Source organism: Marmota monax, unplaced genomic scaffold, assembly GCF_021218885.2.
Source record: "Marmota monax isolate L192 unplaced genomic scaffold, Marmota_monax_Labrador192_F-V1.1 WCK01_AAM20220418_F8-fsc00088, whole genome shotgun sequence".
Lineage (NCBI taxonomy): Eukaryota > Metazoa > Chordata > Mammalia > Rodentia > Sciuridae > Marmota > Marmota monax.
In genome coordinates this window covers 6,597,995-6,616,365 of record NW_026694492.1, presented here as the reverse complement: position 1 = coordinate 6,616,365, position 18,371 = coordinate 6,597,995, and the positions used below count along the sequence as shown (strand labels likewise).

The following is an 18,371-nucleotide window of genomic DNA, read 5'->3' as shown; positions in this document are numbered from 1 at the left end:
TGGCAATGCTCATTTGAATGTGGCTATGTCCATTGTATTCCTTACAAAAACAAATAGGTCCTTATTTTGTTGTCATTCCTAGTAAGAAAAACAAAGGAATTTTTAAAAAGGCAAAAATATGAACACAAAACAGAAAACTAGTGCAACTCAAAGAGTGGTGGTTGAAACTCAGGGACATGCTAAGCAGGCAGCAGTGATCAGAGCTCCAACTAGACAGGCGCTCCGGAGAAATGACAATTGATTTTTGTTTGCCTTGGGGGATGGGAGGGAGCAAAAGCATTTACCACTTGGGAAATCAGCAAGGTCATCTGATAGTGAAAATGGAAAAAGAGGGCTGTTAGCAAATGGGTAGATGAGCAACTAAATGAATTATGTCTATTTATGAGAGGAATTTTCAATACCAACTATCTTTAAAAGTGAAGCCAAGAACAAACAACAGATGCACAAGACAATCTCATTGGAGATAAGTCACTAGGACCAGGCGATGATCACCCATAATCTGACGAACCACAGCTGTGTAATGGTACCTGCACCATCCAAGGGTCTCCACTACCAGTAAGGTTCCCTCCCGGTTGGATATGGCTTCCTTAAGTGCAAAGACTACATCTGGCACAGAAAGGCTGAAGCAATAAGGATCTTTATATATTAATACAGAAGTTCCTCAACTTCTGGGCTCCATCCAAATAACCTCACTGTATAGTAAAAAAATGCATTTAATACACGTAACTACCAAACATCATAGTTCAGCCTAGCCTACCTTGAACGTGCTTACAATACTTCCATTAGCCAAAGTGGGGCAAAAATCATCCAACATAAGGTCTTTTTAATAATAAAGTACTGATATCACATACTGAATACTAAAATTGAAAAAGAGAATGGATGTATGGGGGTAATTTTCATACCAGTGTAAAATCAGAAAATAATAAGTCAAATCAAGGACTACCAGTATAAACACAAGCACCACATGTAATTTGGTGTTCCTCTATAATTTCTGGGGCTTCAACCAGCCCTGGTGGTGATGATCAAGATGGCAGCAGTACTTCTGCTATGTCTCTGGCTAATATGACTTTAGGTCAATGACATCTTCATGCTCCAGCATACAGACAAACAGAGATCTGAATAAAAAGAATAAAACCACTTTTGCACAGCATGTGAGAGGTCACAAAGGAAAAGCTGTCCTATCAGGCAGTATTTCCTGAGCATAGATGATATATGTAATTGTTTTTGTTTGTCTGTTTATATGTTTATTCGCAGCACCAGAGATTGAACCCAGGGGTACTTTACCACTGAGCTACATTCCAGCCCTTTTTTATTTTTTATTTTGAGACAAGTCCTTGCTAAGTTGCTGAGGCTGGCCTTGAATTTGAGATTCTCCTGACTCAGCCTCCAAAGTTACGGGGATTATAGGTGTGCGCCACTGCACTCAGCTTGATATTATAGTTTTAATAATACACTATCACCTGTTACATTAAAATCATCTCGTTAATTTAATTGTCTGCATTTGAGATTTCAGATTTCTAATGAATTTGTGCGTTAACTTGTGGTATTTTAGTGATAGCTTTGGTGAGATACCAGCTGTAAACATGTTTATTACTCCTTTTATGTTTAGATATATTAGAAGAAACATTGTAATAAATGTAATTTAAGGTACCCCTCACTGATGCTTACTCTCTAAAGGGGGTCTACCTTATTCAAGCTTAAAGATATACTGAACTCTACCACATCGCCTGCTGTCTTCCCACTGCAGAAAAGGAAATTCAGGACTCACTGTTCTTCCCAAGGAAAGCAATGTTAGAATAAGACATTCCTTGTGGGCTGGGGTGCAGCTCAGTGATAGAACACTAGCCTAGAATGCATGAAGTCCAGAGTTCGAGTCCCTCTACTGCCAAAACAATTGGGCAACGATATTCATTCCTCAGTGGAAATTTTTGGAGTCGGGAGAAAATAAGCAAAACCAGTTCAGTACTAATATTCACATTATTATAATAAACAATTTTTATGGTGATTCTTCAATATTATGCTAAATTCAGGAGTGTTCCTTTATTTATACCCTTTAATTTGTCAAAATTTCCTTTCATGATACACATGTGAATCTAAACAAGGAACTGGAAAAGAAGAAACCAGGTTGAACTTCAACCCTGCAGCATAATCTAGACTAGCCACCAGTGGCACTGACATAGCAACAAACCAAGCAGGTTTAAGTTATTCTCCACTTTTTTGGACTCACTTTGTGAACAATTTAAAAATGAACTCCCTATAGGTCCTTCCAGCCATAATGCCTGGAGCCCTATTTGCTTACCAAAATCTATGACCCCCTTGCCTGAATTGCAGTGTTCCCACCTTCAATAGGACTGCTCCTATGGGTGAAATAGGCAAACATCACCCTCACCAGACAGTCCCAATCGCCTATGTGCCCCCAGGCCCAAAAAAAAAAAAAAAAATGAGACTTGGGACAAAAGTAAAAGCATTTTTTTTTAACCCAGAGAAATCACTCCCACAAAAGTAACTATCTTAGTCTCCATCAAACAGCCTCATTCAGAGAACCATTGGAAGACATTAAAACACAGACATAACTTGATATCATGAAGAGTTCAACCTTGAGAACTCTATCCTTAAAGCGCCAGTATGATGGGTCGCCAAGGAAGGCGTCTAACAAATCCATAATCCTGCCAGAACTGGGTGGTAACTATTAGTACAGAGCAGCCACTGAAGGACCTACCAAGCCCTAGCTCCAGCCTGAGCTACCCAAAGCCCTCCAGTCATTCGAGAAGATACTCTAACTCATTCTCAGAAAGGCTCCTCACCTCAGGCAAATCAAGATATTCTTAATAGCTCAACCACTTCTAAATCCAGAGGGGACTCCCATATGACCCTACGAATTCCCCTTTCCATCTTATCCCTTCTCAAAGGATAGTCATCAGTGTGAAAGCCTGTAACAGTTCACATCCACAGGGAATAAGCTGAGCTTTATGTTACAACTTTCATATTTTAAAATGCCTTATCATAGAAGGATTTTTAAAGGAAAAGATAGTAAATGTTCCCATATTTATATCTGCAGGGAGAACCCAACACCTAAATGATGATATATTCCTTTGAAATACCCGCTGCCAAGTCCTTCAGAATTGGAAAATTCGATCCACTGCAGAGCTGACTATAAATAGCCACCTTCCTTCCTGCCTGCCATTTCAGTCTAGAGCCACCACGACTGAAAAGCACCCTACAAGCCCACCTGCATCTTCCTTCGCATAGCTGTGAGTAATAAAGGAGCAGGGAGAAGAGGCCACACCTGGATATGGACATGCAAGGACCCAGGTTCAAGGTCTGCTTCCAGCACTAACTAGGTAGCTTTAGCCAAGCAACCAATCCAAAGCCTCGGTGTGCTGATCAGAGAAACAGGACACGTGGTATGATCTCACATGATCAGCTTATGGGTTAATTGGATAACCATGTGGAACTGATAACGTAACCCGAGGGGCATTTCTCAATGCCAGACAGTTATCATGGAAGCTGTAAGATTAGCAGCAACCCTGGCCTCCACCTACCAGATGCTGGAAGCACCTCCCAGGTTGTGACAATGGAAAATGTCTCCAAGCATTGACAGAAAGCCCCTGGGGAGAAGGACGGTGTCAAAACAGCCCTCAGCTTAGAACCACTGCTCTAGGTATTTAGTAGACATACGTTTCTTCCCTCCTACCCACGCAGTCTTCTGAAGCAAGAAACCTGGAGGATTATTCTTTTTACCTCACCTAATCAAGAGGTAACCAAATTCCATGGGATTTCCTCCTAAATACCTCCTGTTCTAATCCCCTTGCTCATTTCCACTGTCATCACCACCAGGATGCTGGGACAGCTCCAGGACCTCGTGGGGTTGTCCACCTCAAATCCATTCTCCCCAGTGCTGTATGGCGAGATTCCTTCATTCATTCATTCACCAACCTGAACCTCACACAGGCCGAACGAGCACTCTACCACTGAACTCTACCACTGAACTACATCCCCAGCCCCCACAGTGACCTTGACAAAAGTCTAGGTCTCAACAGGTTTCTCAAAGGCCCTCAAGCATTGAAGTCCGAGTTCCTTGATAAGTCCACAGGCTATTCACATCCACCCGCTTCTTCCCCTGACTTCACAGTCGGGCACCCCAGGCCTCATCTGGGTGGAGCACTATTTGCTTGCCAAAAGCCCACTCTGAAAAAAATCCCAGACCTTCCCCAGCATCATGGTGGCACTCATGGTCCTAGAGCCAGCTGCCTTGGTTCAAGTCCAGGTCCTGCTACATACTAGCTCTGGGCAACTCTTTATGCCTCAGTTTCCCCATCTACAGAATGGAATAAATAGAACCGGCTTTAAAACACTATCATGAAAATTTATGTTCATTTTTTGGAGTTTATTTTAACTGATAAATAGAATCACATGTTATTGTGTGCACATTTTGAAATATGTATACGCTGTGGAATGGCTAAATCAAGCTAATTAGCAGAAGTATACCTCACATACTTATTACTTTGAGGTGAGAACCCTTTAAAATTTACTCGCTCAAGAATACAATACATTGACTACTGCAGCTGTCATGCTGCAGGACAGATGAGTCTGTTCTGTAACATGTTTACATCATTTACTATGGCACAAGATGGGCTCTAGGGGGAGACGTCTCAGTTTTCTAGTGTGCTGTGCTTGTTTAACACTTGGGCAGTGAGAACACTGCCCTCTTGGTCAGGTAGCATGAATCCTGGGGTCTAAAAAGAAATATCAGTTCCAAGCAGCTGACCTGGTATCAGCAACGGCAGTTTCAACGATTTCTTCTTTGCCCTTTTAAGAAGGTGGTGAAACTATCAGAAGTGAATTTGTGCCCCTTTGCTCATGCCTCTCTTGGGGCTGGAGAGATGGAAAGTTTTCCCACTTACAATTCTGCAAAAAAAGAATAGTTAAGAGTAAAATCCTAAGTAATGGTATAGAGGAGAAGAGGAGGGGTAATCCATAGCATTCAAAAGAATCTTTTAAAGGGTATTTATTTTTGACCAACTGATCTCATGAGATGGTCTGTGATCTCTGCTTCGAGAAAACATTCTGGGGGCGTGACGCTGAGCTTGGGATGGGGCGCCTGCGTCTTATCTGTCTGAGCCAGGCACGTCCGCAGAGGGTGGGTAAGTGCCATCAGGGAAGGAATAGAAGAACTTAGCTGCAAGGTGCTTTTGAGTCTGGAGCATGAAGATGCGTGCAGAGACAGGGTGTCGACTTGGAACAGTGATCACTGAGACAAGTTTTAAGTGAAAATATGCTAGCAGCTGCAATTCTGGAAGCCCCGCTGTCCTTGTTCTCTGACCAGTGTCCAGGCCTGGCTTCCAAAGGTCATTCACTCAATTCCCTTTGTGTTTCAGTTCACTGGAATCAGTTGCTGTTGCAACATCTCCATCTCTTCAGCATTCAAATCACATGCCTGTAATTCCAGTGACTGAGGTGGCTGAGGCAGGAGGACTGCAGGTTCAAGGCCAGCCTCAGCAACTTAGCAAGGCCCTTAGCAACTCAGTGAGACTCTGCCTCTAAATAAAATATATAAAAAGGGCTGGGGATGTTGCTCAGTGGTTAAGCACCCCTGGGTTCAATCCTTGGTGCCAAAAACAAAACAAAAAACAAAAACCCAATGACAGGACAGGAGGTGCAGCTCAGTGACAAAGTGCTCCCCAGTACAGGCAAGGCCCTAACACTGTCAAAAAAGAAAAAAAGAACCCTATAACCAATCTCTTGTCAAAAAGAAAGGGTATTACAAACAAAACTGGACTGGCTAGCAATGGGGAGTTACTGGTTGATGAGTAAGATGTTTGGGGGTTTCAAAATGAAGCCATCTGTGGGTGAACAGGGGTGATGGCTGCACAGCAATATGAATGCACTTACAGCCCCTGAACTGTATGCTGAAGCAAGGCTAGGAGAGTCAGTTTTATGTATTTTATATGTAGTTATTTTAGAAATTTGAATAGTTGGGTGGAGGGTACCCTGAGTCTACAATCACAGTCCAGGGAAGATGTCATTCTCTGAATGCAGAGCGAAAGCAGAGTGGCTTAAATTTCCCCTGTTGTCTGCTGGACCCAAACCTTTCCATGCAAAACTATTTCAAAGTTGCCTTAAGGCGGAAGTAATGAGGATGAGGAGTGGACAGAGATCTGAGGCTAACACCCCAAAATTCCCACAGCCAGAGACTTTCTCTAGATAAGGTCACTGGCTATGGTTCCACTCCATGGAATGGACTGGAAGCAAACAAACCCAGAACCCAAGTTTTCACAGGGATAGTTTTGTCAAAAAGTCCCAGCTCGGGTGACATCAGTCTGAGGCTATTGAGCCAGAGACAATCAATCCTAAAGCTCCTAGCTCAGATCAAGCAGGATCCAAGAAAAAGAACTCTGCCAGTGTCCTTCCCATCCAGGTCAACAAGGGAAGATGGTACACCAGAAGCCTCCCAGCGACAAGGCCAGCACTCCTGGCTCTTCATTTTTGGCCAGCTACCCACTGTAATTCTCCTGTTTTCACCTCCTCCAAACAGGTTTGCTACAAAAACTCCTTGCAGGTATAAGAAAATTACAGCATATCCCCAGCAACCCTTGCAATACTGATATGGGTATCCAGGTTGGCTCCAGGGGGAGGGGCATATGATGTCCTGAAGTCAAGGGCACGCTGGGAGGGAATAACTATCCCAGCAGCAGACCACATAGGTCATCACAGCAGACCAGACCAGCTCAGGGAGGGAACAACCAAGGTCATCCCACTCCCTCCTTGCCACAGCTGGTTGAGGGGCAAGCAGAGCTAAACCTCAGTGGGCCAGCAGGACACAGGAAACACCTCTTGGGGGAGTCTGGGAATTAAAAGTCCTTGAACCTAAGAGAAAGCCACAGGAAGCCATTCTCTTTCCTCTACAAGTAGTAAAGAACATAAAGTAAAAATGTATGCCTCTGATTGCCAATGGCAGCCAATAAGGCCCTGGGAAAGAGCCAGACTGCAGGTGGTAAAGCAGAGAAAAGAACAAGCTCCCTTCTTGATGGCATCACTGAGCTGGCACACCTTCCCACTGTCTAGGTGGATGCTCCCTAATTGACCCATCATAGCTGAACAAGAGAGTCCCCATAAAAACTATCAATAATCTTTCATAATACCTGGGCAAATGGAGATGGGCCAACTCAAGTCCCACAGTTGTAAGATATAGCAAATATAAACTGTAACTAGCAAGGGGTGAGCATGAAGTGAATGCAAGGAACCCTTCAACATGGGAAACACATAAACTATAAGATGCACCCTTATTGCAGAGATATTAAAAAGCCAAGGCAGGGCTATGATCACTCTAATCAAGAACAAGGCTCAGATTAGAAGTAACAAGGTATTTGTCAACTCCACCCTTCTGTTTGGGAAGGGACACACTCTAGGTCACATTCAAGACTTAAAGGACATTACAAGCCAGCAAACAGACAAAATAGAAACTGTATGGGGAGTGGGGGAATAGCTCAGTGGCAGATCACTCACCTGCATGCTCAAGGCCTTGGGTTCAATGCCCAGTGCACCCCCTCCCCCACCAATAAAGAAAGGATAATAGAGCTTTGGCCACTTAAATATTTGTATTTGGCCACTTAAATCTATGCATAACTATCGTTCTGATATCTAAAACTATTCACCAAGAGTGGTGGCACACACCTGTAGTCCCATCTACTCAGGAGACTGAGGCAGGAGAAACACTTCGATCCATGAGTTCAAGGCCAGCTTGGACAGCGAGACCAAATTAAAGTATTAAATAGAGTGATTACTTTCGGGTTTTGATCTCTAACCCCAAAACCATGAAAACAAGAAAAGAAGGATAGATTTGAGTTTGATGACAAATCATAATTTTCAGAGAACTCAAAAAATTCAGGAAACACTAACACTACTAAAATTGCTTTTATGCAGCTATCATGCACAAATATGAAAATACAAATATTAAGTGTTCATAGTTAGAAAAATAAAACATCTATTTTATAAGCTGCATGTAAAAAAAAAATCCAATTTAATTATTATTTTTTTAAATGCTCATTCCTTTATCTATCCCACTATCTCTCAACTTTGTGGGAAGGTCCTAACAGGCCAGTTCAATGACACTGGTTCCAGTGGACACAAAGCTCAAAGCCACCCCTGATAAACATGTTTAACTAAATCAACTTGGAATCAACATTTGTATCAAACAAATGCTCTAATTTTTACCTGAATGTTGAAGTACATGTATTGGGGGGGGGGGGGCAGGCGTGTCTTTCTACCTTATTTTTATTTACTTAGTTATTTTATTAAGCATTATTTTAACCGTACATGTTCATAACATACAGTGATAACTTGACACACACATGCAATGATCAAATCAGGGTAGTTAAAATCTCCATCTCCTTAAACATTTTTAAAATTTCTAATATGTAATAATTACACATATTTATGAGGTTCAGTGTGAATTTAATACAGGTGCACAATGTGTACTGATCAAAGGGTCAGTAACATCTCCAGCTCTTCAGCATTACTTTCTGTTTGAAGCCTTTGAGCTCTTCTCTCCAGTTATTCATAAAATATACCCTGGGTTACTGTGAACTATCATTACCCCACTGTTCTACCTTACTTTTAAATTTATAGTAAGAAAAAAAGCTTATTACAAGTAAGCAAGAAAAAAAGACAATAAAAAAATTACCTGTAATCCTTTTGCTCAAAGATAACCACCATTTGCATTCTGGGATACACTCCTAGTCTTTTTTGTATGTGTAAACACTTTTAACCACAATAGGATTCTATAGCACCACTGTTTTGTAAACCGCAGTCTCTACATACCATACCACTGACATCTTGTCAGTAAATATTCTTCAACATCCCCCCTCCCCACCCCCCTCTCCCATGACTATACCCGGTAGCATTCTCCATCTTACTTCTCATAGAAAAGGAGCAAAAGCTCAGACTCCCACTTAAAGTGTCATCTTTCACTAATAATAGTCAATGAAAACCAAGACCTCAACTCCAAGGCAGGCGTGGCCTGCAGGGCACACACCACTTTCTCAAGAATCAGCTTAAACATACTCCAGAGCTGATGATCAGCCTAGATTGCTTAGCTCCCTCTCCATGCAGCTCAGCCTAAGAGCCACATTCCTGTACCCTGTGGCTTTTAGGAAGAGAGGGACACAGATGGCCAGACCAAGTTCACAATCAACTTACCAACTGTAATCATGGTTGTATCCATGTATTACACAATATGTGGAGCACAGAAATCAGAGGAGGACTAAAGAAAGCAATCTGATTTTCAGTTTAAACCCCGAGCTCTTCCCTTCCCAAACCACAATGGGCTGAGGAAGTCAGCATTATGACGAAACCAAAGCCAACTCACTTATTAAATGAGAGGGGAAAATGGAGAGCAGAAACAAAGGCACAGAGTTTTTAAAAGACTGTCGGTTCTGCAGGCAGTAAGGCTGGTTAGAGATCTGAGTCATGCCCGAGTATGCACAACCTTGAATCCAGTGGGACACACACACACACACACACACGTTTTACTCATTACTAAATAGTTAATATGGGGGAGGGTAGGAAGGGAGTCTGGATTTGATCACTGCACCCTGTGTTCAAACAGCACACTGAACCCTATTAATATGTACAATTAATATATGTTAATCAAAAATAAAATATTAAACCATAAGTTGCCACTGAGTGCTCATTAAACAAAGTGATTCTCTAAATAAAGGAGGCTGGCTTTCATTTTTGTAAAAAAAAAAAAAAAAAAAAAAATTTCTTCCAAAACTTGAAAAACAAACAAAGACACAGAGGTAAATAAAGCGAATCCACCTGATATACACATCCTGAATCTCTTAGAAAAAAATAACAAAAAGCTTTTTGTCACTTTTATTACCTGTGGTCCAAAGCCTGTCCTTACTGGACTTCTCACATTGGTGGTTATCTACCACTCACGTGGCAAAACCTAAACATAAAACTGTATCACGAGGCCAGTCTAATAAATTGTTTAAATTTGTATTTCACTCATTCAGAACAGACATACAACTGGAGCAACTCGTGTGACCCATTAGGTAGGAGTGTGCTGGCCACTGTTCTAAACTCTATTACAACAATCTCAATGTTTTACCCTCAAGAGGAAGCCCAGCTTTACAATACACTTTAAAAACACATTATAGGGGGGAGGGTGCTGTACCTCAGTGGTAGAGCGCTTGCCTAGTGAGTATGAGGCATTGGGTTCGATTTTTAGCACCACATAAATAAAATAAAGGTATTATTTTGTGTCCATCTACAGCTAAAAAAAAAATTTTTTAAAAATTATAGTCAGGTGTGATGTTGCTCACCTGTAATCCCAGTTAGTGAGACAGAGGTAGGAAGGTTACAAGTTCAAGGCCAGCCTTGGTAAATTAGTAAGGCCCTGTCTCAAAACTAAAAATTAAATTATAAAACATGATCAAACATCGCACCAAATACAAAGAGATGGCTGGCCTTGAGTCAGGCTGGAAGTGGGAAATGTAACTAGAATATGAAAACTGTGCTACCACAGGCAAGACCAACAGTCAGGGCCCAGCCCAGGCCCTTGTCACTGCAGGTCCCCTCAAGATAGGGTGCAGGGTCTCTACCTGGTAGACAGGAGGTAGAAACATGCCAGAGCCATCAACACTTCACTTCAGCAGACCTGGAAACTGTGGACCCCAAGAGCCCTGACCAAGTGACGGGATGTCACCCAAACCAGAAGCAAGGCAGTTCATAGCTTCTTGCACCAAAAGAAAACTCACCTTTGAATGGCCCTGTTCTCTGGGTGAATTAGAGGTATAAGAATACAAAATCTCTTGGCCCGCCTGCCAAGAAGTCACCAAACACTAAATTTGATGACAGTCGGGGAATCTGAGAGCCTTGACATTAAACTCAGTGAGTTCTGAATCAATACAGGACTCTGTGGAGTCAGGGACAAAAAGTCCACTGAAGTGTCAAATTTAAGCTAGTTACCCCGGATACACTTCGGGAATACAGTTCTTCCCACCTCAAGGCCTCACAGGGACAGGCCATGAGGACCACTTGGGTTCTGAACAAAACATTACACTCTAATGAGATTTGAGATATGCAAGACGTAAGTGGCCCAGGTCGTTACACCACCAAGCTCTCTGCTAAGACACAAGCCACAGTCCTGGTCAGGTATCAAGAATCTCTCCAACATGCAATTAGCAATCATTAATTGCTTCTCAAAGTCAATGACAGTAAGTTATGGAAAGGTCCACCTGACAGAACTAGAAGTATTCAGAAGTCTTTACATGTCCAAGAAGAAAGGACTGTGACAGCATCCAACTCTCTGTGTGCTTGGATGCTGCTGGGACTTCCTTCCCCAAATCCAAATGCATGTTCCTGGCTCCTAAAGCTGCCTATGACCTGGAGAAGAGGAACCCTGGAAACCTGGAAAATTGATGGTTCCTGATACTGCCCACTGAGAAACATCACTGTGGGCGTTTTCATTAAATAATTGATTCTTTAAGTTTATGGGAAAAATGCTGTTTTGTAAGTCTAGACGTTTTGTTCACATTTCTAAATCATGCTCTCATTTCCATATTCCACCAACAAGAACCAAGCAAACTGACAGTAACACTAGTCAACAGTACAAATATTGCCACCTATAGTCAGAAAATGAAATATATTTGTTTATACTGTGACCTGGAAGAGAAACAATATAAAAACAGAAAGTAACATTTTGTTATACTTTCCATGCCCTTCATTAAGTCTAACACTGGAATACTCATGATCCTGACAGGTGACAGCACATGTACATTACTTTGATCCTTCACAAGATCTTTCCAAAGATAAATGTGAGGTTTGCTTTGTTGCTAGTTAACAAATATCTCAAAGCCTGGCTCAGCAGCACAAGCCTGACTCCCTGATACTCAGGAAGCTGAGGCAAGAGGATCACTTCATCCTAGAAGTTCAGGGCTAAACTGAACAACATAGACAAAACCTCATCTCTTAAAATAAAATTAAATTAAAAAAAAAAAGTAAAACAAACTCATTCAAACACTTGCAACATAAAAAGTTTGAAAACTCGTAAGTTAGGCTTAGGGTTTTTTTTTTGTGTGTGTGTTGTTGTTTTGTTTTTGTTTTGTTTTATCCTGATGCTACACAAAATTCAAGGATAACCAAAAAAACCTGTTTAGTAAGAAGATTTCAGTTCAAAAATTTTTAATGAAATATGCTCTCTTTCTAATCTATATAGCCATGTTTTTTCTGATGCCACGTTAAATAACTATACAAGGAAGAGAGGTGGTTAAATTAGCAATGAACAAAGTTTCTTCTACTCAAATCAATGCAGAAAGCAATTTAGCTAGAATTATGTATTATTGCAATGTTACATTCTTGAACTATGTATTGTTGCAATATTACATTCTTGAACTATATATTTGTTGCAATGTTACATTCTAAAACTATTAGTCATTTTTAAGCAATGTTATTGAGATGTAATTCATATCTAATACATTTCATCCATTTAAAATATAAAACTCAGTGGCTTTTGGCATATTCACAGGGATTTTTCCCCAAGATTATTCATCCTTCTCCTGAATAAATATATCTCAAGCATACTGAGGCTCTCCAGAATCCCAAAACAAACTTTCTCAAGTAAGCTTCCTAGGGAGGGGAGTACCTACTGCACTGGATAAAAGTCCAGGTATCCAGATTTGACTTCCCTAAATTGTGTTCTGCATGGTAAAGAAGTTGCAATCATCCAAAGATTCCCAGTTGGCCACTGTCTTCACCCCTTTAAACAAATTTATTTTCATTCCTTCAGTTAAGGAAACTGCTTTTTCAGTAATGAAATAATTCAAAAATTCTGATTTAATAAAACTGAAAATAATATAAACAAAAATATCAAAATGTATAAATTTCACAGATACTACCTCCTTGATGTGAATTTAAATTAATGAGTGTTAAATTTAAAGCAATGTACAATACCTGCCAGTTTAAAATACTGCTTTGGGCTAGAGGTATAGCTCTGTGGCAGAATGCTTGTCTGGTATGCATGAGGCCCTGGGTTCAATTTCCAGCACTTCAAAAACAAACAGCTACTTGTAAATGTCACCACAAAATGTAGCCCTTTTTAGATATTCTTAAAACATTAGCAATCATGGCATAGACTCTGAGAGTGGTGGCCCAGGTCCTGGATATACTGCATCTCACAGAGCATGCCAAGCCTGTCACAGGCTGTGCAGTTGGCATGACTGGCAAGAATTACTTCCCTTGAGAAAACTGCCTCTCAGCATCCACCTTCAGGTGCAAATAATATCTATACTGTAATCTCCAAAAGCAGTCTTGTCCTGACCATTTTGCAGCTCAAAGATGGCACTGAGGAATTATGAAATAGTCTCTTAAAACCATACAAGGCACTTTTTAAAAATTAACAATTATTCTTAAGATGTTTTCTCTGCGAATGTTCATATAAAAGCATTTTCCTCTATCCCTTTCTCAGACATAGAAAGAAATCCAACTTAAAGGGTGATTTAAAAGTGTTGGATTAGATAGAACAAATTTAAAAATTAAAATAATTTAAATATAAAATAAAATAAGCAAAAAAAAAAAAAGTGTTGGATTGGGGGTGGGGGTGTAGCTCAGTGATAGAGGTCCTGGGTTCACACTTCAACATTCAAAAAAAGAGTTGAATGATTGGGGCTACGGCATGGAGTCATCCCAGGTTCCTAATTACTATAATTTGTCCATTCTAAAACATTGTTATTTTCATATTTTAACATCTCTGGAAAAAAAAAAAAACATGCATCATAAAGTTGACAGCATGTAATCTGACAGCATTTTTTCTTAGTGGTACATAAAATAATGATGCATCTTAAAATTGATGGCACCTTAAAATAAATATGGTGAAATAAATGTCTATGTCAAAGGTCAACCTTAAATATTTTTTATTAAGTTCATAATTACATACAAATCAGCAAAGAGATACCTTAAAACAATCAGGAGCAATGGATACTGTCGCAACTACACACACCACCACATCCCAAGGGCCATCATTCGAAGCTACTAATTGTTGCCAGGTGAGAAAGTAGCTCCTCCAATAAAGCTAGATTTTTCCTGAAAGCTTCCAAGTTTTAACACACTTGGACATTAAGCAAGATTCCTAGTCAAATCTGACCCAGGAGCATCACATTGCAACCCTTAATGTTTGTATGTGTTTTACATCATCATGAATAATCTAGCTACAAAGACCTTTCAAGATGCTTGGAAGAAAGGAAAGACCATTCAGCATGTTTAAAAAAAAAAAAAATGGCTTTGGAATCAACAGGACTGGTCTCATAACCTTTTTGCTGTGTGTCCTTATGCAGTTCACTTACACTTTCTGAACTCTCATTCAGCATCTGTAAACCCAGGATTTTTAATGAAATTTAAATGAGATAGTATGCATAAGGCTTAGTGTGGAACTTGATGGAGAGGAGTCATCCAGAACAACAGCCACTGTCAATCAAAGTCCCATTCCAAGTCAGCCCGTCCTTCGTTTATATGCCATTTGCCTCATTCTTGCACCCCCAAAATTTAAATGCCATTTAATATTATAAAGAAGGCTGTCACACAAATTCTAGTTTTTCATCCAGTAGACAATTTTTTTCAATGAAAGATACCCTTCAAGATGTAATAAAAGATTTCAGAAAGTTAACAGTATCATTCATGAGAAAACTATGCCCAAATGAGCTACAGATGTCCAACAATAAATAGAAAGTAGAAAAAAGACCTCGAAGGCCCCAAGCCAGATGCAGAAACTAGTCCAAACTGCTCCTATTCCAAATCTAATCCTCAACCATGAATAAGAAGTTTTGTTCAACGGCTAATCCCTCCAACACCAAAACTCATCTGATGGTGATTTCAAATTTGGTTCCCTAAACTAATGTGATTGAAATCCAAGTGAATATGAATAACTCACCAGAGGAAGGTCACCCAGAAACACACTACAGAAATTAAACCACACATACATTCACATAAGCAAAGCCTACATCTTAATCCTTTTCATTCTACAAATGAGATAGCTGATGAATAATACCCACCACCCTGCTTTGGTACCCTCCCCCAACTCATGTTCTAGGTTAATACTATGCTTCACTAAAGTACAGAGAACTCAACAGTCTTTATACAATGGTAAATAATTAAGTGCACTCTAAATACATAACACTTTCCATCAACCTCAAATAAAGTAACAAATTTACATATAAGAAATCTGCTAGGTGTGGGTGCCTATGTTTCTAACAGATTTATAAGTGTGCTCTTCTCTACAGCAACCAAAAATACCTTCATGTGTGATGTTCTGCAGCACACTAAGTCTGCAGACTGCAGGGCACACATATTTAACACACCTCAGAAAACCCACCCTGCTGTTTTTTTTAGCAGGCATTCTACTTTCAAAGACTGTCAAAATCTTCCATTTGTTTTCTTACCTAGACTATTTCAGGGAGACAATACTAGCTGTGAATAGATAACAATTTGTTGTTAGTATTCTATGAAGGCTTTCCCTGTTCTCAGGAAGGCAACCTGACAGCGTGAAAACTCCCATAAAAACCAAGTATTACAGAAATGTGAAATTATCAAAATAGCCCAGGCTTATTTTTTCACTAGTAGGAAAAGGCTAAAAAAAGAAAAGAAAGAATGATGAGACTTGTCTTGTGTAATATAATGTGTGTAGAACTAAACAGTACCAGCAATAACTAATAAAAGGTGTCTTCTTCACCTCTTGCTATTACCTGTATGGTCCCCAACACCCTCTGGCAACAGGCAGGAGTGAGCCAGTCATAGGGAGCCCACCCTGACTCAGATTCGGTTCCTATGTCTCCCTCACTTTCACACTTCTCACCAGTTCAGATCAGCATTGACTCATTGAGACAAGAGTGGCAAGATGCACTCTAGGTAGAATCTGACACCACTGCCAATGTAAACAAAGCACTAACAACAATAACATAAATGTGATTTGCTTATCCAGTTGCATTTCCCAAAACATTCTTAAAATATTTTTTCAGGGAGCTTTTAAAAATGATGTTATTCAAAATGTTTTTAAAAACCTGAGATGAAACACAGCTGTCCACATCCCCCTCCACACCTTAACCCAAGCGGCTCTTTGTTCAGGAATGTCGATACCTCTGCACCTCTAAGAGCTCCCCGGCTGCCCTCTACTGATCCTCATTAAATGAAGAAGTGGAGGATGCAAGGGAAAGGAGAGGATCCAGGAGGGAGGAGAACCCCAGGGTAAACAAAACAATGCTACATTCACCCAGCTCCAGGGAAAAACGCAAAGGAAAAAAAAAAGGAAAGTATTTTACTCAAGCAAAACATGGCAAAATGACAAAAGGTGCTCGATTTTTGATAAACACCCCAGCAAGACTAGCTTAGCACCGTCAGAGAAAAGTCACCCCCTACACATCCTCCCCACCCCAAGATACCCATTGCATTGCACACTTACACACACACACACACACACACACACACCGTGGCAGGGTAGGAAAGCTGCTGAGAGCGAAGCCATAGAAGCCATAGCGTGAGCCCGTCTGAGATAATAGCCTCTCTTTAAACCCCACCCCCACAACTAGAGAAAAGGGAGCCTCAGAAAGAAAGAAGGGAGGAGAAGAAAAGAGAAATCGAGAAAGCCCGAATTTCCAGGCATCAACTTTTCACGAAATGCACAACCAGGATAGGAAATACCTCCCTGCTGAGTAATGCTTCAAGGGTTGTAAATTCACCTCTCGAAAGGGGAGCCAGACCTGGGCGCGCACCCCGCCAGATGGCAAACCACTCCTACCTGCTCCATCCAGTCTGCCTGTCACGCCGCGCCCGAGACAGGCCTCCCACCCCCCTTTTTGGCAGAGCAACACACCAATAAGAGCCGAGCGTAGCTGGTTGAGAGAGGGCTGAGCAGTGATTTAGCAGGATTGTTTCAAAAGGGGGAGTGGGAAACCGGAGGAGAGAGTGAGGGTAAAAAACAAAGCCCTTTCCAATGAAACCAACCGTTTGGGGGCGTGGCTTATTACATTCGCTTTATTAATAAAAGAGATCAATGGAGCGTTCCTCTCTCCACCCACCCCGGAGGTGCCGGGCTTTAAATCCTTGGGGTTGGGGGAGGGGGGTTGGCAGGACTGCAGGCTTCCTCCAAGTTTCGAGCAGCACCTGCCACCTTCGTTGGGCCCTCCACCAAAAAAGAGGCTCCGAAATGCACAATCCAGGTTTCAGACTTTGCAAGACAGAGGAACGGCCACACGCAGCTCCCGGCGTCTCCCCCACTACCACCAGGATCAGCACACACACGCTTCTGATAGCCTGCAGACAGGATCCTTAGAAAGTTCCGGGGGGAACGATCAGGGTCCTCCGCAGCCCCTGATCCCCCGCACCGCGCGGGTCTCCTGCCGCGACCCAGACGTGACACGCATCATGGACTCCGGGCTGCAGGGACGAGAGGCGCAAAGTTGCCCAACAGCCTCAGGAGACAAGGCTCAGAGAGGAAGGGGACCCGCGGGGCAAAGAGACACAAGAGCCTTCAGCCCATCCCAAAAGCGGGGAGAGGCGGAGTGAACCGGGGTTCCAAGGGCGTCGGGCCGCTTTATTTACAAACAATGCGCTCGGCTGGAGGGGAAAAGGACCCAAGCCCCTCTCCCCCGACCCTGCTCCCGGGCGCTCCTGTTTCTGGGGCCCCCCTGCAGGCTCGGGAGACGTGCAGCCCAGGGGTAGCCCCGATCCCTCCCCTGCCGGCGCGGGGCGGAACTCCCCGGGGAGTCCCGGGCGGGAGGGGGTGCCGCTCACCTCGTCTTCGGAAAGTCCGTAGACCGGCTCCCCGAGCCCGGTCGCCATGGAGCCGGCGCCCTGCGCGGGGTCCGAGACGATCCGGGGCTGCTGGGCTGCGGCGCGGGCCGCCGGGTCTTCCTCTGCCTCCGCGGCCAGGCGGTCCGGCACCCGGCCCAACGCGCGTCCCGCTGGGGAATCGGTCCGGCGCCCGCAGGTGAGGGTGCCCGAGCGCGCAGCCTCTGCCGCTGCCGGCGCCGCTTCCTCCCGGAAGGCTGCGGGACGTGCGGACAGGCGGCTCCCGAGAGCGCGCCGAGCGGCTGGCGGTAGCCCCGGCGCCTCTCCCTGCGCGCGGCAGCCGCCGGGCTTCCCCTCCCCGCGGCCCGCACCTCCCTCCTCCGGCCCTCCCCGCTCGCCGGCCGCTCTCCGCCCCTCTCCGAGCTGGCTCTGCGATCCCGGCGACCCGGCTCCTCTGCCCCCCGCCCCCCGCTCCCACTCTCCCCGCCTCCTCCTCCGCCTCCTCCCACCCGGAGCCCAGAGGGGACCCTCCCCGCTCGCCGGGGCGGGCACACGCGCCCCCCAAGCCAATCACCGGCCGAGCTGGGGGG

General features: G+C 43.0%; 1 protein-coding gene across 3 annotated transcripts in view; it reads right to left on the bottom strand.

Moving 5' to 3' along the window:
• Nedd4l (NEDD4 like E3 ubiquitin protein ligase) overlaps nt 1-18,109 on the bottom strand; it is a 316,988-nt gene extending 298,879 nt beyond the window's left edge. For 2 of the 3 annotated variants that reach the window (XM_046419506.2, XM_046419507.2), the window contains exon 1: nt 17,785-18,107. In XM_046419506.2, the coding sequence (XP_046275462.1) occupies nt 17,785-17,832 (48 nt within the window). In that variant the 5' untranslated portion in view covers nt 17,833-18,107. Of the gene's footprint in view, nt 1-17,784 lie in introns of all 3 variants that reach the window. The other variant, XM_046419505.2, reaches the window with a different exon arrangement.
• Between the last annotated feature and the right edge of the window lie 262 nt (nt 18,110-18,371).